Source organism: Microtus oregoni, unplaced genomic scaffold, assembly GCF_018167655.1.
Source record: "Microtus oregoni isolate MIOR12 unplaced genomic scaffold, Mior012 000017F_ref0000208, whole genome shotgun sequence".
Classification (NCBI taxonomy): Eukaryota; Metazoa; Chordata; class Mammalia; order Rodentia; family Cricetidae; genus Microtus; species Microtus oregoni.
In genome coordinates, this window is record NW_024543076.1 from 24,178,975 (window position 1) to 24,206,129 (window position 27,155).

The following is a 27,155-nucleotide window of genomic DNA, read 5'->3' on the forward strand; positions in this document are numbered from 1 at the left end:
TGTGCATGGTGATAGATATGGATCTATTTTCATTCATCTACAGGTTGACATCCAGTTTTGCCAGCACAATTTGTTGAAGATGCTCTCTTTTTTCCATTGTATACTTTTAGTTCCTTTATCAAAAATCAGGTGTTCATAGGTTTGTGGGTTAATGTCAGGGTCTTCTATTCGATTCCATTGGTCGACTTCTCTGTTTTTATGCCAATACCAAACTGTTTTCAATACTGTAGCTCTGTAGTAGAGTTTGAAGTCAGGGATGGTAATGCCTCCAGACAATCCTTTGTTGTATAAGATTGTTTTGGCTATCCTGGGTTTTTTGTTTTTCCATATAAAGTTGATTATTGTCTTCTCCAGATCTGTGAAGAATTTTGATGGGATTTTGATGGGGATTGCATTGAATCTATAGATTGCTTTTGGTAGAATTGCCATTTTTACTATGTTGATCCTCCCAATCCAAGAGCAAGGGAGATCCTTCCATTTTCTGGTATCCTTTTCAATTTCTTTCTTCAATTCCTTAAAGTTCTTGTCAAATAGATCTTTCACATCCTTGGTAGAGTTACCCCAAGATATTTTATGCTATTTGTGGCTATCGCAAAAGGTGATGCTTCTCTAATTTCCCTCTCTGTTTCCTTATCCTTAGTGTATAGGAAGGCCACTGATTTTTTGGTGTTGATCTTGTATCCTGCCACATTACTAAAGGTGTTTATCAGTTGTAGGAGTTCTTTGGTAGAGTTTTTGGGGTCGCTTATGTATACTATCATATCATCTGCAAATAACGAGAGCTTAACTTCTTCTTTTCCGATACGAATCCCCTTGATCCCCTTATGTTGTCTTATTGCTATTGCTAGAACTTCAAGCGCTATATTGAAGAGGTATGGAGAGAGTGGACATCCTTGTCATGTTCCTGATTTTAGTGGGATGGCTTTGAGTTTTTCTCCGTTTAATTTAATGTTAGCTGTCGGCTTGCTGTAAATAGCTTTTATTATATTTAGGTATGACCCTTGTATCCCTAATCTCTCCAAGACTTTTATCATAAAGGGGTGTTGAATTTGTCAGATGCTTTTTCAGCATCTAATGAAATGATCATATGGTTTTTTTCTTTCAGTTTATTTATATGGTGGATTACATTGATAGATTTGTGTATGTTGAACCAGCCCTGCATCCCTGGGATGAAGCCTACTTGATCATGATGGATAATTTTTCTAATGTGTTCTTGGATTCGGTTTGCCAATATTTTATTGAGAATTTTTGCGTCGATATTCATGAGTGAGATTGGCCTGTAATTCTCTTTCTTGGATGGGTCTTTGTGTGGTTTTGGTATCAAGGTAACTGTAGCTTCATAAAAGGAATTTGGTAATGACTCTTCTGTTTCTATATTGTGAAATACATTAAGGAGTATAGATATTAGCTCTTCTTGGAAGTTCTGGTAGAATTCTGCATTGAAACCATCTGGTCCTCGGCTTTTTTTGGTAGGGAGGTTTTTGATAACGGTTTCTAGTTCTTCGCGACTAATAGGTCTATTTAGATCCTTCACCTGGTCTTGGTTTAGCTTTGGTATAAGGTACTTATCTAAAAAAATGTCCATTTCTTTTGCATTTTCTAGTTTTGTGGCATACAGGCTTTTGTAGTAAGATCTAATGAGTCTCTGAATTTCCTCTGTGTCTGTGGTTATGTCCCCCTTTTCATTTCTGATCTTATTTATTTGCGTGTTCTCTCTCTGTCATTTAATTAGTTTGGATAGGGGTTTGTCGATCTTGTTGATTTTCTCCAAGAACCCACTTTTTGTTTCATTGATTCTTTGGATTGTTTTCTGTGTTTCTATTTTGTTGTTTTCCACCCTCAGTTTGATTATTTCCAGTCTTCTACTCCTCCTGGGCATGTCTGCTTCTTTTTTTTCTAAAGCTTTCAGGTGTGCTGTTAAGTCTCTGATGTATGCTTTCTCTGTTTTCTTTAAGAGGGCACTTAGTGCTATGAACTTTCCTCTTAGCACTGCTTTCATAGTATCCCATAGGTTTGAGTATGTTGTCCCTTTATTTTCATTAAATTCAAGGAAGACTTTAATTTCTTTCTTGATTTCTTCCTTGACCCAGGTGTGGTTCAGTAGTTGACTGTTCAGTTTCCATGAGTTTGTTGGCTTTCTGGAGGTAGGATTGTTGTTGAATTCTAACTTTAATCCGTATTGATCTGATAAGACACAGGTGGACACTGATATTTTTTTTTTGTATCTGTGGAGGTTTCCTTTGTTTCTGAGTATGTGGTCAATTTTCGAGAAGGTTCCATGAGCTGCAGAGAAGAAGGTATATTCTTTCCTATTTGGGTGGAATGTTCTATAGATGTCTGTTAAGTCCATTTGCTTCATTACCTCCAGTAGTTCTCTTACTTCTCTATTAGGTTTCTGTCTGATTGACCTGTCCATTGCTGAGAGAGGTGTATTGAAGTCTACTACTACTAATGTGTGTGGTTTGATGTCTGCCTTGAGTTTTAGTAATATTTCTTTTACATAAGTGGGTGCTTTTATATTAGGGGCGTAGATATTCAGGATTGAGACGTCATCCTGACGAATTGTTCCTGTTATGAATATAAAGTATCCATCTCTATCTCTTCTGATTGATTTTAGTTTGAAGTCAGTTTTGTTAGAAATTAATATGGCCACACCTGCTTTTTTTCTTAGGTCCATTTGCTTGAAAGACCTTTTCCCAACCCTTTACTCTGAGTAGATGCCTGTCTTTGTGGTTGAGATGTGTTTCTTGCAAAAAGCACAATGTTGGATCCTGTTTTCGTATCCAATCTCTTAGCCTGTGCCTTTTTATAGGTGAATTGAGACCACTAATATTAAGTCATATTAATGACCAGTGGTTGTTTACTCCAGATAATCTTATTGTCTTTGGAAGTAGAATTTGTGTGTCTCCCTTCTTTGAGTTGTGCTGGTGAAGGGTCGCTAGATAGATGCCTCAGTTATTGTAGGCAGTGTTGGCAATGTTGGATTCCTTGGGTTGCGATTTTCCTTCTATTACTTTCTGTAGGGCTGGATTCGTGGCTACGTATTGTTTAAATTTGTTCTTATCCGAATGTCTTGTTTTCTCCATTTATAGTGAACGAAAGTTTGGCTGGGTATAGTAGTCTGGGCTTGCATCCATGGTCTCTTAGCTTCTGCAGTACTTCTATCCAGGACCTTCTGGCTTTCATTGTTTCCATAGAGAAATCAGGTGTAAGTCTGATCGGTTTACCTTTATAAGTTACTTGGCCTTTTTCCTTTGCAGCTCTTAGTATTCTTTCTTTAACCTGTATATTTTGTGTTTTGATTATTATATGGCGAGGGGATGTTTTTCTTTGATCCAGTCTGTTTGGTGTTCTGTATGCTTCTTGAATATTCAAAGGAATATCTTTCTTTATGTTGGGAAAGTTTTCTTCCATAATTTTGTTAAAAATATTTTCTGGGCCTTTGAGCTGTGACTCTTCTCCTTCTTCTATTCCTATTATTCTTAGGTTTGGTCTTTTTATTGTGTCCCATAATTCCTAAATGTTTTGTGATGAGAATTTGTTGGCTTTGCAATTTTCTTTGATCATTGCATTTATTTTCTCTATGGTGTCCTCAGAATCTGAGATTCTTTCTTCTATTTCTTGTATTCTATTGATTATGCTTTTTTCTGTAGGCTCTGCTCGTTGATCTAGATTTTCCATATCCAGCTGGTCCTCAGTTTGTGTTTTCTTCCTTGCTTCCATTTCAGTTTTCAATTCTTGAACTTTTTCCATTACCTGTTTGATCATTCTTTCTTGGTTTCCCAGGGTATTATGTACGTATTTACTCATTTCTTCAAATTTTTGGTTATACTTCTCATCCATTTCTATAAGGGCATTTTTCACATGTTGTTTAAGGGACTCTATTGCTTTCATAAAGTCAATTTTTTCCACTTCTTCTGTGTTAGGGTGTTGAAGACCTTCTGTTGTAAGATCATTGGTTTCTGGTGTTTTCGTGCTGTTTTTCAGATTATTGGGTGAATTCTTGCCTTGGTGCCTGCCCATCTCCTCCTATTGATACTATCTAAGGGGTCTGTTAAAACTGGTTCAGGTTTCCCTGCTGGCCAGGGGCTCCTCTTACAAAATGCCCTCGCTCTGTTTCCTGGTTCCTGCCGGGGGCCAAGATCCCTCTCACCCCTCAGAAGGGTCGTCAGGAATATGACCCAGCTCCTCCTTTGCCAGGGACCTCCCCAACCAAAGGCCTACCTCTTTGATTTCTTATAAGAAGAATAAATGTTTTCTTCTTCCTTCTCTTCAGTGACCAGACTTTGGAGGACTACCTTGCAATTGAAACTGTCTCATATAAGAGTTGTGAAGTGATTTATAAATCACTGTGTTTTCATTTTATTACAGGGAAAATTAGTTTAAACTTTTTAAGTATATTATTCAACAAACAAAATATCAAGCATTTGTTTTTGGAGATTTTAGTAAATTGCAATAAATAGAGGCTTATGAAAAAGAAACTATTAAACTTTGTCCTTGCCAAACTAAAGAGATTTAATAAATGTTCAAGTGTTACACAAGATTGGACTTTTCATTTTTTAATTTCCCTTTGAAATATTTTTGCCTCGAAAATACTTTTGATAAAGTTCCTGTTTCAGTTGTCCAAGTTTACATTTTTTACCAAAATAAACATAAATTGATCAGAGACCTAAAATTTTGTGTCGTATTTACCGGATAAAACCCATCATGAGTAGATACTATTTATGGTTTTGTCTTAAAAATTTTTTCCAAAGAAAAATATAATATACATGATACTAAGAGAAAGATACAATAACCAGATCCTAGAAAAGTATTTGGACTGAAATATCTTTTGTTTTGTTTTGTTTTTCTGTTTCTTGAGATATGGTTTCTTTGTAGATTTGGAGCCTGTCCTGGAACTAGCTCTTGTAGACCAGGCTGGCCTCGAACTCACAGAGATCCATCCGCCTCTGCCCCCTGAGTGCTGGGATTAAAGGCATGCACTACCACCACCCAAGTTGGACGAAAATATCTTTTTATTTATTTATTTATTTATTTATTATTTAAGATTTCTGTCTTTTCCCCGCCACTGCCTCCCATTTCCCTCCCTCTCCCCCAATCAAGTCCCCCTCCCTCGTCAGCCCAAAGAGCAATCAGGGTTCCCTGCCCTGTGGGAAGTCCAAGGACCACCCACCTCCATCCAGGTCTAGTAAGGTGAGCATCCAAGGTCCAAATCAGGACCAGAAGGAGAGAGAGCACGAGCAAGGAACTCAGGACTGCGAGGGGTGCACCCACACACTGAGACAATGGGGATGTTCTATAGGGAACTCACCAAAGCCAGGTGGCCTGGATCTGAAAAAGCATGGGATAAACCGGACTCTCTGAACATAGCAGACAATGAGGACTACTGAGAACTCAAGAACAAATGGCAATGGGTTTTTGATCCTACTGCACGTACTGGTTTTGTGGGAGCCTAGGCAGTTTGGATGGACTAAAATATCTTACACATATCTTCAGTTTAACCAATTTGCTACATATTTCCCAGAGTACTAGAAGGCTATTTCCCCACTAAAAACATTTTGACTTCCAGATTCACTTCAGTATTACTTTCAAGTTTACTAACCCTAGGCCAGTGAGATGGATCAGCAGGGAAAGATGCATCCTGACAAGCCTAATGGCCTGAGTTGCATCCCCAGAACCCACATGGTAGGAGAGGACCAACTCCTGCAGTGGTCCTCTAACCTCTACACATGTGCCAAGCACATGTATTTTTATTACTGTGAAGAGACACCATAACCACAGCAACTCTTATAAAGGAAAACATTTAGTTGGGGCTGGCTTACAATTTGAGAGGTTTAATCCATTGTTATCACAACAGGAAGCATGATGGTGTGCAGGCAGACATGGGGCTGTAGAGGAGCTATGAGTTCCACATCTTGGTCTGCAGGAAGCATAAGGAGACTGTGAACCCACTGCTTGTAGCTTAAGCTTATGTAAGCTCAAAACCTGCCCCTACAGTGACACACTGCCTCCAACCAGGCCACACCTACTCCAACAAGGCCATACTTTCTAATAGTGCCACTTCTTATGGGCCAAACATTCAAACGCATGAGTCTTTGGGGATCCTACCTATTCAAACTAGCACACACACATAAATAAATTTTAAAATAGAATGTGACTGGAGACACAGCTAAGCAGTTAAGGGTACTCATTGCTCTCACAGAGGACCTTGGTTCGGGACAGAGCACCTACATAGCATCGCACAACCATCTGTAATTCCAGCTCCAGGAGATTAGACAGCTCTTCTTACCTCTGTGACTCCTGCAGTCACATGATGCACGCATGAATATATATAAAATAAATACAAAAATATAAATAAGATGTTTTTAATTTTTAATTCAAACATACTAATCCTACAAAGAAACTTTAGAGAGGACAGTAAATAGATTTATAAAAATTGCATATTTAATATTGAAAATTTTTTCTCAAAATATCAATGATATGATATACCAACAACAGAGATAATTAAGGAACAGATTTAAAATGATAGATTTATATGGAAAATAATGACTCTTTTAATATTATATTGTAATGTCAAAATCTGAGTTTACTTTGATGTATGTAGATATATACCATCTAATGGTTCAATTTTGAATATAGTTTTCAAGTCAGACTATTTTTATTATTTATACATTATTAAAGTTATTTATAAATTTTGTGTATTTTCATACCCTCTTTACTTTTGAAAAGTGCCCTATAAGTCCAGTCACTCAATTTTAATTATAATTTCTTCTTTCTATAATTCTACACAGAGATTCAAAGATATGAGGCCAAATATTTTATTAACTTTCTCATAATGCTTAATCCAAACTGACACTTCAATGCTTTTCTCACACTCTGAGAAAAAAAGTTTTCAGGGTCTCAGACAGGCTGCCTCTCCTCACTTCTCCCCTTAAGGTGGTGTCCTGTGGACCTGACAGAAAAAAAGATGGCCTCTGGCTCTCTTGTCAACCAGGGAGCTTCTTAAAGATGCTTCTTGCCATTTAGTTGCTAGACACCCACAGGCTCATATCTGTCTGTTGAGCTGATGAGAATTTGCTTGTCCTGGGCTTGCTTCAGCTACTGAGAGGAAGTAGAGTAAGTCACCAGTTACCAGCTAGTGAAGAGTTCAGTAGAACCTCTGAGCTAATCCATCTATGTGTCAACCATAGCTCCAGAATGCCTGTCTCGAACTGAACTGTGATATTGTTGGCATACTGTGGATCTTACTGCATGTGCACACACACTCATATTCCTGTCCCTGAGAGCCCAGTGCCCTTCTGTGTCTTTGTACCTGTTACTAAACCACTGCTACACAACCAAACGTTAGTTTAGTGGTTCTCGCCCTTCCTAATGCTGCAACCCTTTAGTACAGTTCCTCATGTTGTGCTGACCCCAACCATAAAGTTATTTTGTTGCTACTTCATAAATGTAATTCTGCTAGTGTTGTGAATCAGAAGGTAAATATCTGATACACAGGATATCTGATGTTCAGTCCCTAAAGGGTTTGTGACCCACAGGTTAAAAGCCACTGGTTTAAAGTAATATTTTTCAGTGAAAAAAAACAATAGAAGACATGAATTTGCGGTAAAAGGAGAGTAATGTAGAAAAAAATTTCAAAAGTGATTACAAAACTCACCACGCCTCTAGAGACTCCAGACAGAGCCTTATGGTGTCCTTTGCAAAAGACAAATGCTTGTTCCAGCACTCGGGAGGCAGAGGCAGGCGGATCTCTGTGAGTTCGAGACCAGCCTGGTCTACAAGAGCTAGTTCCAGGATAGGCTCCAAAACCACAGAGAAACCCTGTCTCGAAAAACCAAAAAAAAAAAAAAAAAAAAAAAAAAGAGTAGCTTTAAGACAGAGGCATGGAGACAGGTTGCGGGCTTCCCCAGGGTGGTTTTAATGATGGAGCGAGTGTTCTTAAGAAGGAAGGTGAAAAGCAAGTCTTGTTACCCAAAAGAGAAAGCATGTGTTTCGAGTTATAAGGAGACAAACATATTATTTCATACCTTATAATACTTCAGATGACCACACTTGTTTTTTTTTGCCAGAATCAATAGCACTGTAATTTTTCAGGTCCTAAAAGCTCAGGTTATTTGTGTGCTTCTGAAAATCTCCCTAATGTTTTTTTAGCACTTTTTTTTAATTCACTTCTTCCACTTTGTAGGAAATGATATTTTTTGGTCTTATGCGTATATAGCCTACTTTAAAAGTCAGTGTTTCGTGCATTTTCATTTACACACTGATCCAACTTGGGCTGCTGTATTTCAGTTGACTTCATAGGTGGACTAGACGCGCACTCCCACTGCCAGGATCATGTTGAGTTAAAGCCTGTTAAACCTGTAAGTAGAGGCGTGATGGTGTGCGAAATATTAACCCATCTAACCTGGACTAAACTAACCAACCCTGGGGTACTTTGGACCTTCGGCTCTTCACTGCTTTAATTTTCACTCATATTAAAACAATCTTTCCCATGTAACCCGATGTCATTATTCCTCATTCCAGAAGGGATTTGCTATAGATGATGAGGCATGTGCTTCTAAAATGATGTTCTTGTCTAATTTTTCTTATCAGCTGTGGATTGATTCCATGTGGGAAAACATGATTATTTATCCTTCAGAAGTGGGGACTGAATGAGTCTCTCTGTTCAGCACAGCAGAGTAGAGTCCAGAGTGACAGAATCCAGGTACCTTCCTTACCATGTCTGAGACTTACGTCATCTCTTCTGTGGCTTCATGGGAGGAAGATGGATCAGTGAAGGGGGTCATCTTCAGTAAGCACAGTTCACTTGAGTCATTGTTGCTGTGGGCTCTTCACCAGAGAAGACTGCTCGGACATGCCTTTAAAACAATAGAAAGAATTTATTAGCCTGCTGATAACTATGCTGTGTGTTTAGGAATCTAGTATAGCCCTGAGCCTTTCTCAGGTTGAGATTTAAGCATAAAAAAATATACTTCAGTTAACAAGAACAGTTATCCAGAAGCCAAAACTCAAGGTTAGTACATTTATAGATACTCCCAGAACTATGGATTTTGATGAGTTAGGCCTTTGTTTTAGTTTTGGCAGGTGGTGCTGTCTACATGATGAGTTTTACAGCTTGGATGTTATTTTAATCATGGAATCGGTTGTGCTAAGGTCTGGAGGCCTACTAAGGTCTGGGACCCTGTTACAAGTCCTTCTAATTTTTATTTATACCCTGTGCTCTTTATAATTTTTTTAAACTCAGGAATAAATTTTCTACATTCATAAGATACATGGGGAAAGTGACCAACAAAATGCCCTCTTAGGGATTTTCCAGTTTCAGATTCAGAAGGAATCTTGGTCATTGGATTGATAAATCACTCAGAAAATAAAGATGCCCAGTGACTTCACTCTTGGGAAATGTTAAGGGGAAAATAGACAAGCATATAAAATAGCAGCTGCTGTTTGCTAACTATGCTGTCTGCACTGTCTCATTTAATTATCATGAAAAGTATATTAATATAGATGAATTAATATTCCCATTTTATGAGTAAGGAAACTGAGCTCAATAAAGAATTAAGGAGCTTTCTCAAAGTCTCATTCTTAGTAAGTTGAGGAGCTGGCTTCATCGCTGGGTAATGAGGGGGTCACCTAGCCTGAATGAGTAGATGTATTCAGATGAACTTCCTGTGTGTTCAGCCCAACCTTACATAATTTCATGGTAACGGAGAATACACACCATGAAGCCACCTCTGGTGTGCAGACACATAGAAGGACTTCACTGACATTGTATTGGCACATTGGTTACTTCTCAGAACTGCACTTCCTCTGGAGACTGAGATCCTAAGTAGCCTGTAAAGAATTAGCTAAAGCAATTGTAACTCACACACCATTCAAGTCAGCACTTTGCCCATCATCTGATAGGCATTTAAATAAGTTTAGAGTTCTTAATGTAAATCCCAATGGAACTATATAACATCCCAAGACCAGGCATCCTCTCATTACATTTGTTTTTAAACCATCACAAATGAGGTCCTCCAAAAGTTGGTATTTGTGAGTTGAGTAGCTTGGCAGAAGTTATGAAAATTACTAGGATGTTGAGTACACTGGAAAAGGAAAGAGAACTAAGACAATTCCTGGTGATGTCTGGGAAAACCTTCATATGTTTTTTATAAGATAAGAGGATGATTAATGGACTCTTTCATCTTACCATAAAAAAAATAACTCTACAGAGAAATTGCAGTGTAAAAATGCTGCTGTGTAAGAGAGTGTTTTAGGGAGGTCATTAAGAACTATAATTGATTAATGTTGTTAATAGAATCTCCTTTATCTGGGACGTTAAAGAATGGATTATTAAAGACCCGTTCATCTCTCAAGGTGCATGTGGCATGTCCTGGGGCAAGTGACTTCCTTTTATGTTCTCTGCATCTCTGTAAATCAAGAACACATAACATCCTCTTAAGATCACCTAGCCAGTTTTGATCAAGCCCTCTCTCTCCTTAGGAGGTTTCCTCACTGTCCTTATTCACTACTGGACCTGCACCACTTGAGTGGAGCATCAGCACAAATTACAGGCTGCAGAAAGCTACAGAACAAGGCTCTACTTTGACACATTATGCTTATTATCCCGTCATGTGAATATGGGGTGCCTTTCATCTGTGAAGGGGTGTGGGAATCTGGAAGATCCAACTAAGCTGAATTGAAATCACTGTGCATAGAACAATTGAAAAAAATCAGTATCTGTTCCTCCCCAGTATGCCAATGTTTCAGCACTGATCCAGAGAGCATCTGTCAGATGTTTTATTTCCTTTACTAAGGCCTTTTATATTAGATTGCAATGCACAAAGCTAAATTGATACCATAGAATGTGTGAGTGTGCAGGCATACACACACACACACACACACACACACACACACACACACACCAGCTTGGCGAAAACGCCAGGTTTCTGTACTAACTTGGTGAAAGGAGAGAGAATGCTCAGTTGATTTTAAACTTCCATTAAGCCTCTTTAGTCTACATGGAGTATAAAGCCAGATGTCATGAGGAAGGTCCTTCATTGAGGGAATCAAGAATCCCTGCATATCCTCAGACATGTGTACATGAACAGGTGCCTTTCTATTGAAGAGGGATTGATAAAAGCTGACAGCTCACTCATAGGTAACACTGTACAACTCTACAGGAAAACACCACTTCCATGAATCAGCATCAATTTCCTCAGTTTTGTGAACATATATAACAGAGACCAGTTATGATGGGATGTTGTAGTTTACGTATGGAGTTGGCTTTTTGTTCTCTTTCTATTCACAGTAATGATATCAAGTCCCACTGATTAATTAATAAGTTTAATTCAATTTATAATCATTAATTGATTAACTACAATGTTCTAAACCACTCACTTCCCTGGGAGCCAGAGATAAAAAGATAAATAGTAACTGAGTGTTGGCCTCTAAAGCTGATCACCCAGAAAAGGAGACCTACATTTTAAAAAGGTGAACTGAAAACAATATCCCCCCAAGAATATGTAATAGAGAGAGTAGGTATAGTCAAAGAGATGCCATGTAGCAGCCAAAGGAGAAAGATGCCTCATGGCAATACATCGATTAATAGAAATGGGCTGATTTAAGATGTAAGAGCTAGCTAGGAATACACCTGAGCCATGGGCCAAACAGTTTTGTAATTAGTATAGTTTCTATGTGATTATTCGGGTCTGGGCAGCTGGGAAGCGAAAGTGCAATGTCTGTTTACAAAATGTTTCTCCCAAAGTAAAATAGATGTTTTCTTTAATAGAGAAAGGCTTCCCTAGGAAGGGACACAGAGAGGAGGGTATGGGATTTATAAAAGGAACAAAGACTACTGCTTTGCAAGACAGTTTGGAAGTCTCTCACAAAACCCAGCATACTCCTTCCTCATGACCTACCAGGATATTTTTGAAGATAGTTCCTCAAAAGAGTGGAAAAATTTGGTTCACACAAAAGTCTGCACATGATGTTTATTGGCGCTTTACTCAGAATGGCCCACACTTGGAAGAAACCACCATGTCCTATAATAGGTAAAAGGATGCATAAGCTGCAGAAATAACGGCAGCATAATAGTATTCAACAGTCAAGAGAAATGGCTATCACTCATAAAAATGTAATTGTATATTGTTAAGTGAGAGAAGGCAGATGACAGAAAAGGCTTTGTGAAGTGTTTGAGTCTGAACACATGACCATAGAGACTCACTAATGGAAGACAGTGCACAGACCAGAGGATGGAGAGAAAGAGATTAGATAAGGTTTTGGTGGCAGAACTTGTTTTGAATGATACTACATTACAAGACATTATATGTCTTTTTCCAAATTCACAAAACATACTTCAATGTGAAGTATGAACTTTGGGTACAGTGATGTACCAGTGTAAGTTTAGCAATTATAACCAATACAGCCACCTTCTTATGGCAGTTGACAATGGCAAAGGTCACGTAACAATGGAAAATCTCTGGACCTTTCTCTCAATTTTATCATGAACCTAAAAGAAAGGATGAGGAAGCCAGAGAATGCCCCTCATATGGAAACTGATTTGATTACCCATAAATATTTAGAGCAGGGTTTTACTAAACATTCTTTGCTTCCAACCATTTTTCACTCAATAAAAATTTCATATGACACCACAGTCTGTAGATACATTGGATAGATATACAAATCAAACACTTAGTTGTAAAAAATTATAAAAGATAATTTGGCATATATCATTTTACCATTAAAGATAGAACAAATTTGTGTAGCAAAGTGAGATGGACATTTTGTTTATTTTTACATTCTTACAATTAAATTTTTGCTGAATAATTTAGTGCACAGATTGTAGAGAATCTTCACTATCTTTCAGAGTTTATTGCTTTTGATTTTATAATTCATTCTTACAGAGGACGCCAATTGTAGTTTTTCCCCGCCTAGTTTTGTTCCCCTATAGCACCAATTGGATTAAATACATAATAAAAATAGTAGAAGTATGCTTAGGAACATTTCAGAAATTGCTGGAAATTCTGTTCTAATCCAAAATCAAAATTCATTTTATGGCCTTTTACAAAATGCAAAACAGAAATTAAAACAGCAATTTTTAAAGCTAAACATTCAAACACAAGCCTATCAAAGATATGCTAATTTAACACTTGCATACTAGATAATGGCAGTAAGAAAATATTAAGTCTCTGTTGTCTGTAGTTCAATCATGTGTTTCTGTGACAGCAGAAGACTTATACCACAAAAGCACAGCAACTCATAGTTTGCAATAGTCTGAGCTGCATGTTTCAGCCAGAAGGTGTTGGTATTACATAACATGCTTATACACACTGTGTAAAGTGTGCATATTACGTTTCAGAAGTAAGCCATAAGGAGTCTTGTGATGCAACCCAGGTGATTGCTGCCAGAAAGGCCCCCACATTCATTACACATTCAATGTTGAATTAGCTTTTGCTCACTGTGCATTCAGAATCCTTTTACTCTTACCAAATTATTTATGATTCCCAAATTCAGTGACACATCATAATGTATGTAGCCCCTGTATGCTGTAGGAAGTCTAATAGCCAGTAGTTACTGTAGGCAACCCGCAGTGTAAGAAGTTGGACTCTAGAGGGCAAGATCAAAAACTGCATGACTCTCTGATCTGGTGTCGGACATTCTACTCACATAAGATGAGAAAATCTGCAAGGAAGAAGGTACTAGATGCCTTGGTGGAGCAGAAATCTTGGCAGTTCTTGGCAGGGTTCAAGCAAGCTCAGCAATTGCTGTGCCCTTACCTCCTTCATTATACTCTTTCTATCACCACTCTCTAAACTGTTTAGACATGCCTACAGCTATGTCTAAATACTTTCAGTAGTGGAAATAATTAAAGTTCATGCCATGCAGTCATGCATATCTGAGTTTGGCCTCTAGCACCTGTTTAAAATGGCTGCCGTGGAAGCATGACCAATCCCTAACCCTAATGAAGAGAAGGTGGAGACAGGAAGTTCCCCAAAGATTCCTGATCATACAGTCTAAGTAAATCTATGAACTCCAGGTTCAATAATGAACCCCGTCTTAAAAAATAAGAGAGAGGTCAAATTTGGTAGCACATACCTTTAGTCCCAGCACCAAGGAGGCAAAGACAGGAGGAAATTTCTGTGAATTCAAGTCCAGCAATGGCTACAGAGTGAGACTCTGTTTCATAGATAGATGATAGATAGATAGATAGATAGATAGATAGATAGATAGATAGATACATACATACATACATACATGGATGGATGATAGGTGCTTGAGGAAGACATATAATGTTGACCTCTAATGTTCTGCAACATATGCTCACATGTGTATGAGCACCCACACACATATGAATGCATACACACATGCCTATTACATGCATACACATGAAATACTTTCAATGATTGTCTTCTTAGTGTGGTCCACCAATATGGGACAAAGGTCAGAGTTGGCTTATGTTGGAGTACATAGTCTTGCCATAGCTGACAGTGAGGGAACAATCGCATTCTCATCCCAGAGAGAGCTCTACCTGGACCTCTCTGACCATAGCTCACAAGGGACTCTACTTCCCGTGAAAGCAAAGAGCAAGTTTTCACCTAAGAGCACCAAGCCAAGTGTTCTAGAGGCTAGCTGGGCTTTGAAGGGACATTTACACATTGCAGGCAATAACGAAAGCAAGGAGAAAGGGCTAACAAAAGCGAATTTACCTTTGAGAAGGAAAACAGCAGAGCATAAAACACGTACACTTGTGAGATGGGATTTCAGAGAACATGATGAGTGGCTACATTCAAGTGTGTCAAAATCATGACTCATGCATTTCCATTCAAAAAGCAGCATCTGGGTAGCAAGAATTTAAGTCCCACATAGCCATAATTCTTCACATAAAAGTAATTAGACCAAGGCAGTCTATCAAATAAAAGATAGCAGTCAAGTTCCAGAACAGGGCTGCAGAGCCACAGCAGCGCTAGATCAGATTCCATGAGGGGCTCCAAGAGGAAGGCACCCTGCAGCCATAGCTTAGTGAGATCTGATGAGACCGCTGATTCCGAACTCGCCTGCCACTGTTAAGCAATCTTCTCCTAAGACTTCCAAATGAGAGCTTGACTTTTCTGCAGTATCTTGACTTGTCTGATTGCCTTTGCTGAAGACTAATTTTTCTTCACAAAAATTGTTACATGTTCTGTGGCCACTACTGATTGAGTGGTCATGATTGCCTCTAAGTCTAATGTTCCTGTATGCTAATATAGTTAATATATTCTTTGCCTGTTTTTTTTCTTTTTTTCATTTCATTTTTTTTTTGGTTGTTTGATTGTTTGTTTGTTTGTTTCGGAGTGCCTAGCTATATAGGAAGCTCAGAAACTCACCTGTGATGGCTTGCAACAGATGCCAAATGAACACATCTATTTGCTGTTTCCTGAGAACATCACTTTTCTGTTAGTAATGGTACCTTTTGTAAGTTGTCTCCATACAAGATGGTTTTGTATTTAGAGTTTTGATTGAGTTATAGTCAGTAAATCAAGTCAGGTACACAATCATAAGTTGCCTGGGGTGGGGTAGATGGGTAAGAAAATGGAACAGTGGATTTCCACATCCTTGTTTAAAAACAGCTGTTCCCACTCCAGTCAGGGAAGCAGGTAGGATAAAGTCAGACTTTCTCCTTTCCTTCTACTCCACCAAATCAAATCCCCGGTCTCATCCCAACTCTGCAGCAGAATACTGCTGATGATGCCCTCCTACCTCATCTCTAGTGGATCCCAAAGATCTTCCCCTCTTCATCTCCCTCCCAGACTCATTGCTTTTTCTCACCCCTACCCCCGACAACTCCAGCAGGAACTCCCTTGGGAACCTGCAGGCCCCTCTGGGCAAGGAAGCAGACAGGCTAGTTGCAAATCTTCGCCTCTCCCTCTGCTTTCCCAAGTCCAATCCCCCAGTCTCATCCCTAGCTCTGCAGCAGAAAGTACTGCCGCCTAACTTCCCTCCCTGCACACATTTATCCCCGGTGAATCACACAGATCTCCACCTCTAAACCTCCTCCTACCACTCATTAGTGTTCCCAAGCCACCAACTCCAGCACATACTCCTCGGGAGGCCAAGACCACTCGGACCAGAGAAGCAAGTAGGATAAATACAGATCTTCAACACTCCTTCCTTTCTTCTAAGTCTAACCTGCCAGACTCGACTCTGGCTCCTAACAGCCCTTCTACTGTGGCCTCTCCTCACTCTCTGCCCCCATTATTCCAAAGGAATTGATGAGGGAGATCCTGGTTGAAACCCTGCTGTCCTCTCTCTTATGGATCTCCCTCCTCCCCAATAGGCTTTCTCGTTTCAAAGTCTCAGGTCCTAATATCCAGAAACAACTTATGCCTAGAACCCTCCACTGCCCATACCTATCAAGACTCCAGAAGGTTTTCTTACAGTCAACACACAGTTCCCACACTCATCTAAGATCCAGAGGAGAAACAAAAGTCAAAGGAATAAAATACCCACCCAACAAAAGCAAGACCAGGTATCAGCACCTCGCATTACAATCTTCCCAATCCCACATGCCTACCTGCCAGCATAAAAACACAATCAATAACAACCAGGACAATATGTCTCCGGGAGAGCCCAGTAACCCTACCAAAGCAGCAACTGAATATTCCAATATAACTGAAGCACAAATAAAAGCCAGCCTTTTACATATGACGAAGACCCTTAAAGAGGAAATTAATAAATCCCTTAAAGAAATCCATAAAAACACAAATGCTGAAAGAAAATAAATAAAACAATCTAAAGCCTAAAAATTGAAATAGAACCAATATTTTTTAAAAAGCCCAAATGAGGGAAATACGAAAATTAAAAATTTAAGAACACAAACAGAAACCTCAGAGGCAAGCTGCACCGAGAGAATACAGAGATGAAAGGAAGACTCTCAGACATTGGAGACATGAGAGAAGAAATGAATACATCAGTCAAAGAAACTATTCCATCTAAAATACTCCTGGTATAAAACATCCAGTTAATGTGGAACACTGTGAAAACTAAGTCTAAGAATAACAGAAGTGGAGGAAGGAAAACAAGCACAGGTAAAGGCATGAAAAATATTTTCAACAAAATCCTGAAAGACAGTTTCCCTGACCTAAAGAAGAAGATGCCTGTCAAAGTACAAGAAGCAAATAGAACACCAATAGAACGGACCAGAAGAAAAAGTCATCTCAGCACATAATAACGAACAAGTTAGATGTAAAGAACAAAGAAATAATACTAAAGACTGCAATGGAAAGAGAACAGGTAACAAAGACAGAACTCTTAGGATAACACCTGACTTCTCAATGGAAACTCTAAGCACCAGAAGTTCCTGGATGGATGTCCTGCAGATTCTAAGAGACCACAGATGTCAGCCCATACTATTATTCCCAGCAAAACCTTAGTCACCATAGATGAAGGAAATAAGATATCTCATGTTAAAACCAAATTTAAGCAATATCTTTCTACAAAACCCATTCACATACCCCCCCCAAAAAAATACCTAAAACAATTCTCAATAGTAAAAGAACTGTTTGAGGTAGTCATCATCTTTGATTTCAAGTTGTACTATAAAGGTATAGTAATAAAACCAGCATGGTATTGGCACAAAAACAGATACACCAATCAATGCAATTGAATACCCAGACATAAATCCACATACCAATGAACACCTGATATTTAATAAAGACTCCAAAAATAGATGCTGAAAAAAGGCAGCATCTTCAACAAATAATACTGGTCAAACTGGATGGCTACGTGGAGAAGAATCCAAATAAACCCACCTGCACAAAACTTAACTCCAAATATATCAAACACCTCAACATAAAACCAGATATACTGAATTTGATAGAAGACAAATTGGGAAATACCCTTGAACTCATTGGCACAGGACTTCTCTTTCTGAACAGAATACAATTAATTCAGGTACTAAGATTATCAATTAGTAAATGGACATCATGAAGCTGAAAAGTGTCTTCATAGTAAGGGATACCATCATTTGGACAAAGCAGTAACGTACAGAAAGGGAAAATATGTTTACCAACTCCATATCAATTAGAGGGCTAATAGTCAAAATATGTAAAGAACCCAAAAAACTGGATATCAAGAAAACAACTAGAAATTAGAACTTTTTTACCCAATTAGAAAAGGGGGTACAGATCTAAACAGAGAATTCTAAATAGAGGAAACTCAAATGCCTGAGAAACACTTAAAAAAATATTTAGCATCCTTAAGCATCAAAAAAATGCAAATAAAGACGACTTTAAGACTCCATCTTAAACTTGTCAGAATGGTTAAGATCAGTAATGCAAGCAGCAACTCATGTTGGAGAGGATGTGGAGTAAGGGGAACTCTCTTACACTGTGAGTGGGAACACAAACTGTTATAGCCACTATGGAAATCAGTGTGGTGCTTCCACAGCAAGATGGGAATACACTCTTGGGCATATGTCCAAAGGATGCCTCTTCCCACCACAAGGACACTCAACTATGTTTGTGCTGCTTTATTAATAAGAGCCAGAAATTGGAACAACCTAGATGTCTTTCAACAGAATAATGTATAAAGAAATTGAGTTATATTTACATAATGGAATATTGCTCAGCTGTTAAAAAGTGATATCATGCTATTTCCAGGGCTAAATGATAGGGCTAGAAAAAATTATCCTGAGTAAAATAACCCAGTCCCAAAAAGACGAACAGAGTATGTATTGTATCCCCTTATACTTGGATGCTAGCTGCTAGGTCAGGGTTAACCAAGCTATACTACAGAGATGCAGAGAGGATAGGTGTACAGTAAGGGACTAGAGAGAACAGACTGATCTTCTTAGAAAATGGAAATATAATAGACAGTAAGTGTTTAAGGGAGGCCTGTAATGGGAGTATCAAGTGAAAAGGAGGAGAAGGGGGAATAAAAAGTTGTGAAAGGGGGTATTGGGGGAGATAGCCAAAACTAAGGGGCATTTGAAGAGTAGCATGGAAACCTAATGGAGCAGAAACTTCCTAAATTATATATAGATATGAAGGGAATCTAGATGAAATTGCCAATAGCAGTAGAGACAGAGCTCCAACTGAATATCTCTTGTCACCAAACAAAGCTTCTGGTATTGGGATTGGGTAACATCTAGTTGAATTGTTCTCCTAAGGGACTCCTCGGGAACTTTCCAACAACCCAGGCTGTTGACAAGACTGTAGGTTGCTCTCCACAAACTGACAGAAATGCCCCATTATTGAGGACAGCACCTATACAATTCATTAAACATGAAGATGTCCAGTCCATGCCTTGGTGGCACCTTCATGCCTGCTTTCCCTGCGTGCTATCAAAAGGTAAATGTAAACACCAAGCCAGCCACAGACCCTTCATTAGAATAGTGTACTACATGCAAGATATGCTAGTGAAATATTGAAGCAAAGCTTGTGGGATTGACCAAACAATACCTGATTTGACCTAAGGCCCATTCCATGAGATGGAATCTATCAATACCTGACATGCTTGGGTCACCAATAACCAAAGATTAGATATTCCAGGGACCTAGGGTAAAACCAAATACTATTGTTCTAAGAAAAAAGCAGTAACCATAAAATGACATTCTGCTATACTCGTAGATAAGTGCCTTGTTCAGTCATCATCAGAAAATCTGCCTCCTGCAGCAGATGGGAACAAATACAGAGACCCTCAGATCTCCGGGAATCCCTGCAATAGAGGAGGTAGAAAGTGTGTAAAAGCCAGAGGGGATGGAGGACACCAAGAAAACAAGACCCTTTACACAACATGAACAAAGCTCTATGAACTCACGGAGACTATAGCAACACTCACAGCGTCTGCACAGACCTGTACCAGCTTCTCTGTGTATATACTGTGGCTTCCAGCTTAGAGTTTTTAATGAGATTTTTGAGTGTATTGATGAGTAGGTTACTCCTTCTTGTGCCTGATATTGGGCTCTTTTCTTTCTGCTGGTTTATCTTGCCCAAATTCGATGTGACAGTTTTTTATTTTATCTTATTATATTTTATTTTATCATATTTTAAATGAATGAATGAATGCATAACCTTAGCCACTATGGTAAATGTTAACAACTGAACTGACATTAAATCTGCTGAGAGATGGAAAATCAGTTTTATCCAATGGAGTGACACTGGGCTTGTCAACCACTTCAGGGAAGGCTTTATGTTCAGGAGTCGTTGATCAACACATAATGAACTCCAAAGATTTTTGTGTGCTTTTGTTTCTTTACAGTTTTGTTTGGGATTTTGTTGTTGTTGTTGTTGTTGTTGTTGTTGTTGTTTTCCTCTTTTCAGGGGTGTTTTATTTTGCTTTCTTGATTTGGCAGTTGTGTTGTTATATTGTGTTTTTGTTTGAGAAAGAATTTAAAATTGGGTGGGTAGGGAGGGAGGGAAGATCTGTCAGGACTTGGGAGAGGGGAAGAATATGATCATACTACATTTAAATTTAAAATTGTTTTAAGTAATAAAAATATAATAAAAGAAAAAACCTTTAAGAGGCTAACTCTGAGCAATAATGGCTAGAATAGACTAAAGATAAATAAATGATAACTGTCTTATGCTGTCTGCGTTTATTCCTGATAGGTTTTCGCAGTTTAATACTTACCAAGAGAGTGTGTTGAGCTATGTAAAATCTGCTTGCTCTGTCCCCTGTGACACACAGAATCCTCTTAACTGACATCTGCTCCTAGTGGTGGCTGACTGACTCTTCCTGCTGAGCACAAAGTCACACTCATGGAGAGCCACCATCAGTTCTTGGAACTAGAAGACACTTTGAGAGATATTAACCTTTGGGGACCATTTCAAGGGCGCTACAACTGCAGCACACTCCCACGGATTCCCTGTATGCATGCCTTATTCGCACAAGGATAGCTGCATCCCAGCTCCTTGCTCTCTCTGGTTTGGGAGCGCTGGCATTTGGTGACTTTCTGATTGATTATATGAATGTTAGGACTACTGTAAGAGCATATGCTAAAACGTGGCCATTGTGTGAGATGCTGAGTTTAGATGTACAAGTGTCATCATTATAGTAGGCTGAGTACCCCTGTCCTCGCTGGACAGGAAGGTTGTCACCAACATTGCAGATGTAAAAGGGTTCAAAGTGGTCACTGCAAGTGAAGGTCAGTCAACTATCCTATTATCCCTGGGGACTCCTTCAAGCTTTCATGTGACATTGTAAAATGCAAACTCATTCTCTGCCCCTAGAACTTTGTAAAATCCAGTTCTTACCTGGCTTAGTTAGGGTTTCTATTCCTGTGAAGAGACACCAGGACCATGGCAACTCATATATATAAACCTTTTAATTGAGGGGGCTTTTACAGTTTCAGAGGTTCAGCCTGTTATCATCATGACAGGGAGCATAGCAGCATACAGACTGATGTGGTGCCGGACTTGAGAGTCCTACATATTGCAAGCAACAGAAAGTCAACTGACTGTCACATTGATTGAAGCTTGAGAAAAGAGACCTCAAAACCTGTCCCCACATTGATACACTTTCTCCTATAAGGCCACACCTCGTAGTAGTGCCACTCCCTTGGGGGGCCATTTTCTTTCAAACTGAAGGAATAACTGTGCTGCTGTAATTATAATGCCATACGACACTATACAAATTCAGATTTCTAATCACAGTCATTTTAACTTCTCTATTAATCTACAAGGCACTTTAGGTCAAGAATGAAGTTATTCTTCATTCTTAAAATTCTATAAACGATGCTACACAATCATTTATTTTTAGAAGTAATTTAATTTGTTTGCCTGTGCGTCTGTCTGTCTCCCCCCTCTCGTGTGTGTGTGTGTGTATGTGTGTGCACACACGAGTGCACACCTGTGTGTGTGCACTGTTTGTGTTCTATATGGCAGACATATGGAGGTGAGAAGACAGTTTGTAAGGATCCTCTTCTGCTTCCACCATCTGTGTTTGTATTCACATTAAAAATATTATTTCTTTCTCTTTTTCTGGAGCGGCATAATTTTTATTGACAGGTAAATCAAAACAGGGATTCCAACCGTATCAAAATGGATTTTTTTTATATTTTCATTTCATTCATTTTACATACCAACTACAGTTCCCCCTTCCTACCTTCCTCCCCTTCTACCCTATCCCCAACCTGCCTAGCACATTCAGTTGAGGCAGGACCAACCCCGCCCCCATCAAGGCTGAGCAAGGAATCCCACCATATGGAATGGGCTTCAAAAGGCCAGCTCATGCACTAGGGATAGATCCTGGTCTCATTGTCAGGGGTCCCACAAACAGATCAGACTACAAAACTGTAGCCCAGATGTGGAGTGCCTGGTTAGGTCCCATGCAAAATCCCCACCTGTTGTCGGTCTAGAGTGCGTGAGATCCCAAAGTCCAGGTCAACTGTCTTTGTGGGTTTCCAGTCAGGATTTTGATACACCCCCCTCCCCTGCCTCACTCTTTCAAGGCTGTAAAAAAATGAATATATAAAGACATTGAAAAGAACTGAAGAAAGGGCAGACCACACACACACAACACACACACACACACACACACACACACACACACACATGCACACACCAGCTGTATTGCCAAAAATTTTAGAAAACAAATAGAAAAAGAAATTCCTGCAAGTCTTCCAAGAATATGCAGCCAGTGACACTCTGAACTAGCATCATCGTCCTCTGATGGACTTGTGCTCTGCCTTAGGAACAGGGTTTATCAAGCCCTCGCTGAACTTTATGTACATATTCAATGCGGGAGGGGATGGCATGATTTCAAGGATTCAAAATGAATGCACTCATAATATTAAAAAAGATAGTCTGTGTTCTTTGATGTACCATGTGAGAAACACACACCACCACCTACAAAGTGCCCATTGATAAAGTCAGGCCTGACCTTGATCTACTATTGTAGTATAATGAGTCAAATCTGGATATGCATAATAAAGTAAGAAAAAATTAAATATGAGAAATTGTTAATAATTAAATAGCTCGAGAAGACATAATGGTCAAATATAATGTAAATTATCATCTCAACGAATCTACTGTAATGAAACATTTCTAGATAATTAGAGAAATGCAGATATGAAATCTATATTAAATATTATTAAGAACTGTGGTGATGGAGACAAGCTAAAAGCAAGCAGACAAGTCGGTAGACTAATTCTTGCAGTTAGGCAGGTTGTGCTGGCCCCCACACTTTGTCGCTGGGCCAGTTAATTCCTTGTGTCAGGTTTGTTTCACTGTGGCAGGGCAATGCAATGACATCCTTAGTGCCCACATACTAGATACAGTAGTTCATACCCACCTCACCAAGACCAGCGTCGTGAGCGCACAAGAAACAATCTTTAGAAGCTGTACTCTTCCTGCTAACTTAAGATTGTGTGAAAGTACAAAATTCCATTTTTATAATCACATCTCTTTATCTCTCCATGGAAATCCCTGTTAAAAAGCAGAGGGAAAGGATTAGACTTAGTGGCTTGCCATCCAGACTCCAGAGAAGAAGAAGTCTGAAGTAAATGCTGCAGGGTGACTCCAGAGGACCAGGGGCCTCCTGGGATGTGCAGGGGAGGGAAAAAAACCTTAGAAAGTTGGAGGTATTTTAACTATTTCAAAGGATAACTGAAAAGTCCACTCTGAGCCATAGAGTCAGTCACTGAATTGAGCTAATGGAAGAGACAGGGTTGTGAAATTGGTTGAAACAGCCTGAATTGCTACTACAATGGTTACGATGATTTTGGAAGGGAAAACTCACAGGACTGAGAGAAGCAGGGTAGAGTCACCAGTGACACTAGTGGCCACGAGCTGCACACAGGGAATGGTAGAGCACACCTGAGTTCTTGTGACCCAATACACCTCAGCAACGCTGAGTACCAGTAGAAGTGCTCAGAGGTCAGTTTCCATGCTCCTGTCAAAGGAGAGTATGTTTTAGATGAGGTAAGACTTCACAGGAGAGAAATGGAGAGCCCTAACACGCCCATCCGATTAGCTTTTATTGGGTGCTGGCTACGCAGGTGCTGTGCCAAAGCTGACTTTGTGCATGAACGCATCATTTAGATCGTCGCATTCAAAAGAAGTGATATGCACGGCCAGCTCCAAATGGGGGCAGCAGAATGACCAACACAGAAGGGTGTAGTGCTCCTGTTTGCCAGAGGAGAAAATTGACATTGGGGACATGGAGGGGATCTGCTGGAGAGAGAAAGAGTGTGAGAGAGAGAGAAAGAGAGAGAGAGAGAGAGAGAGAGAGAGAGAGAGGAAAAAGAAGGAGAAGTAGAAGGTGAGGCAGGGAGGGGGAGAAGGGATAGAGGAGAAAAGAGAGAGGAGAGAGTTGTTAAGAAATTGGTTGATATTGTAATGGATCCTGGAAAATTACAATCTGCCCAGGGGGCTGGGAGATGGAAGAGAAGGGATAAGTCAATGCTGCCAGTGATCTGGAGAGAGAGAGAGACAAGCCCCTGTTCCTCTGTGGTAAGGTTTTCAACAAATCTCATGATGTTCACCCACACTGTGGGGCAAAATATAATCTAGTCGGTCTATTTATTTAGATGTTAATCTCATCTTAAGGACACTGCCAGGCTTTTTTTTTTTTTCCCCACCAAATATTTGGCCACGGTGGCCAAGGCACATGGATACCTAATGTTACACATCCCAGGGCAGGATGTTTGTGAGGAAGTCGGGTCCATGATTTGTCTCAGACCAAGACGCCTGTTAACAGTCCGTTAGAATGAGGCTAGCGGGCTGGGGCTAGTGAATGGGGGTGTATACACTGCCTTCCCCTCTGAGACAGCGAGACCACTTCATCCCACAGTCTTGTTGCTGTCAGGCCGCATCCCCATCCGCGTTGCCATTGCTACAAGCTGATCAGAAAGCCGGGGAGCTGAGCCGTCTGCCTGCCTCGCTACTCAGACAGCAGCGGGTCCACCTGAAACTACTTTGCATTTCAAGCGGCCTAGAGAAAAGGGCAAGCTCTTTAAATTTATCAGCATATCATTCATTTACCAGTTCTTTAAAGTTATTCATATTTTCTTTTTCAGGTCGAAATAAGTAATGACATTGATTCTGAAAAGCGGCTCCTGGACTTGAGTTAGGGAACAAAGAACCACTGGCCTCTGGCACTGGGGATCCTAGAGCGTCACCTTCCTCCCAGACAGCAGGACTGCAACCCCTGCGGGCCAGCGACTGCAGAGCTGCTAGGTCTTTGGTCTTAGCCTGTGTAACTTTAGCGTTGTTTGCTAGATGCGTTCTGGGTGCTTGGGTGGGTATTTTTTTAGTCATCTCCTCCTCATATGAGCACTTGTAAACTGTAAACAGAAAAAAAGAAGAAAAAGAAAAAAGGAAGAAAGAAAAAAATGGTTTTTAATTTTTTTTACAATATTTAACTTGAGGCATGCAAAATGAAAACAAAAATCTGTGAAAATATTCTCAAAGTTATTTCTAAGGAGACTGTTGCTGAGGTGGGTGTGACGTCCGTGCTGCTGAACCCTGCTAAGCGAACGGGTTTGTGTGAACAGACATTGGCTGTGGGCACCAGACCTAAGGGTGGACCTGCCTTAGCTTGCAAAGAACTGGATCCAACTTTCACAGTAAACACAGATCACTGTTTAAACAGCACCAGACACAGACAAAACATCGAGTCCCTTGTTCTCAACTTCTGAAGACTCCACAATATTACGGCAACCTAAATTTCCAGATTCAAACATATCTTGTTCTTGCAATATTCTGAGACACAAATTTATGTATGTGTTCTAATATTGTGTGTACAAAAGGAGAGAATCAATTAGTGGGGGTCATTCTCCTGTGGAGGGAGCTTAGCTGGCCCTCTTCTTCATAGTTTCTGCTCTTTGTTTCACTCCCAACACTGATGTCAGACCTAAGCATACAGCTCAGAGGCTGCGGGCTAGAAACCACAACCACAGATCTGTAGTCTGGAACTTTTAGGATATTCAGAGAGAACATTCAAATCCTATGGTATTCTCTGTAGAGACCTGTAAAGAAAATATGTATGTTTGAGTTACATCAATTTTTCATTTTCCCATCCATCCCAGTCACCAAGAAAATTACATTGGAAACCTAATTTTCTAAGAAGAAAATGGTTCATCTTGAAAAAAAATAAAACAATTGTGGGACTTTTTTTAAATTGAGACGAAATGCACGCGTGGTGAAATGCGTAGATTTTAAGGGTACAATGTGAGAAATTTTGAGAAATGTACAAACTGAATAATCAGTGCTTCAACCAAAATATAGAACATGTCTGAGACTTGAGAAAACACTTCCTTGGGCCCCTTTCCATTGTCTACACTCAGTACATATCCCTTTATGAACTGCACTGTGTCTGAGTTTGTCTGCTGATTTCAATGCTAATCTCATCTGGTTTTCACCAAATATCTGGACAAAGTGACATGGCCAAAGGATACATAAAACCCGAGTCAGTTCTCATGACTGAGGTTTAACTGCATCACTGATCAACTTTCTGCTCGTGATGTAAGGCAGGCCCTTGTCTTGTGTCAATGTTTTTCTGTCTCTCCCTTAGTTCCCATGTGAAAACCCAATTGGCTCCTTTGGTATACACATGAAAAGGAAGTTTTCCCACAAGTGAGGTTCTGTCTGTTCACTATTTGCTCCAGGGATGAACCAATGTGGCTCACATATCTCTAAGACTCCCATAAAGCACTGAACTGAAGCAAATGTTTGTGTTTCTTGAAGCCTCTCTGTTTCCCCTTCTTCCTCTTATGCACAAAAATTCTGTGTGTCTGTTACTGATCAGAATTTCATGCAATCACCTTTGCCCTAATGCCTCTAAGTTCATGTCCCCTGGGTTGTGCCCTTTCAGTCAACTGTCGCCAAGACTTGCTAAGTTTTATCCTACAGACTAAATCTTGATTCTAAATGAAAAGCTCTTGGAACCTGAAAGATGGTGCCTTCAAGTACCAATTCCACAACGGAGGGAGCCGGAGCCCAGGACTGTGGCAGAGAGTGGAAAAACAACACCGAGCCCAAGTCTTGTCTCTGTGCCACCTTGGCACCAAGCCTTGTCAGTCACAGACCAAAGAAGGCTGTGCCTCCTTTTGAGTGAATGATATCTTTCCTTGGGGTCTCCTGCTGCATTATGTGGCAGCATAGAAAGTTGGGATGCCTCCACCTTCCAAACATGTTCCAAAGTCAGCAAAATTTAGGCAGGAGATTGATGAAAGGATTAGAGGTCTCTCAGACACA

General features: G+C 39.7%; 1 protein-coding gene across 1 annotated transcript in view; it reads left to right on the top strand.

Moving 5' to 3' along the window:
* Positions 1 to 26,490, top strand: part of Nkain3 (sodium/potassium transporting ATPase interacting 3) — a 657,293-nt gene extending 630,803 nt beyond the window's left edge. The window contains exon 6 of the mRNA XM_041667306.1: positions 24,977 to 26,490. Coding sequence (XP_041523240.1) covers positions 24,977 to 24,990 — 14 coding nt within the window. The 3' untranslated portion in view covers positions 24,991 to 26,490. The remainder of the gene's footprint in view (positions 1 to 24,976) is intronic.
* Positions 26,491 to 27,155: the final 665 nt, after the last annotated feature.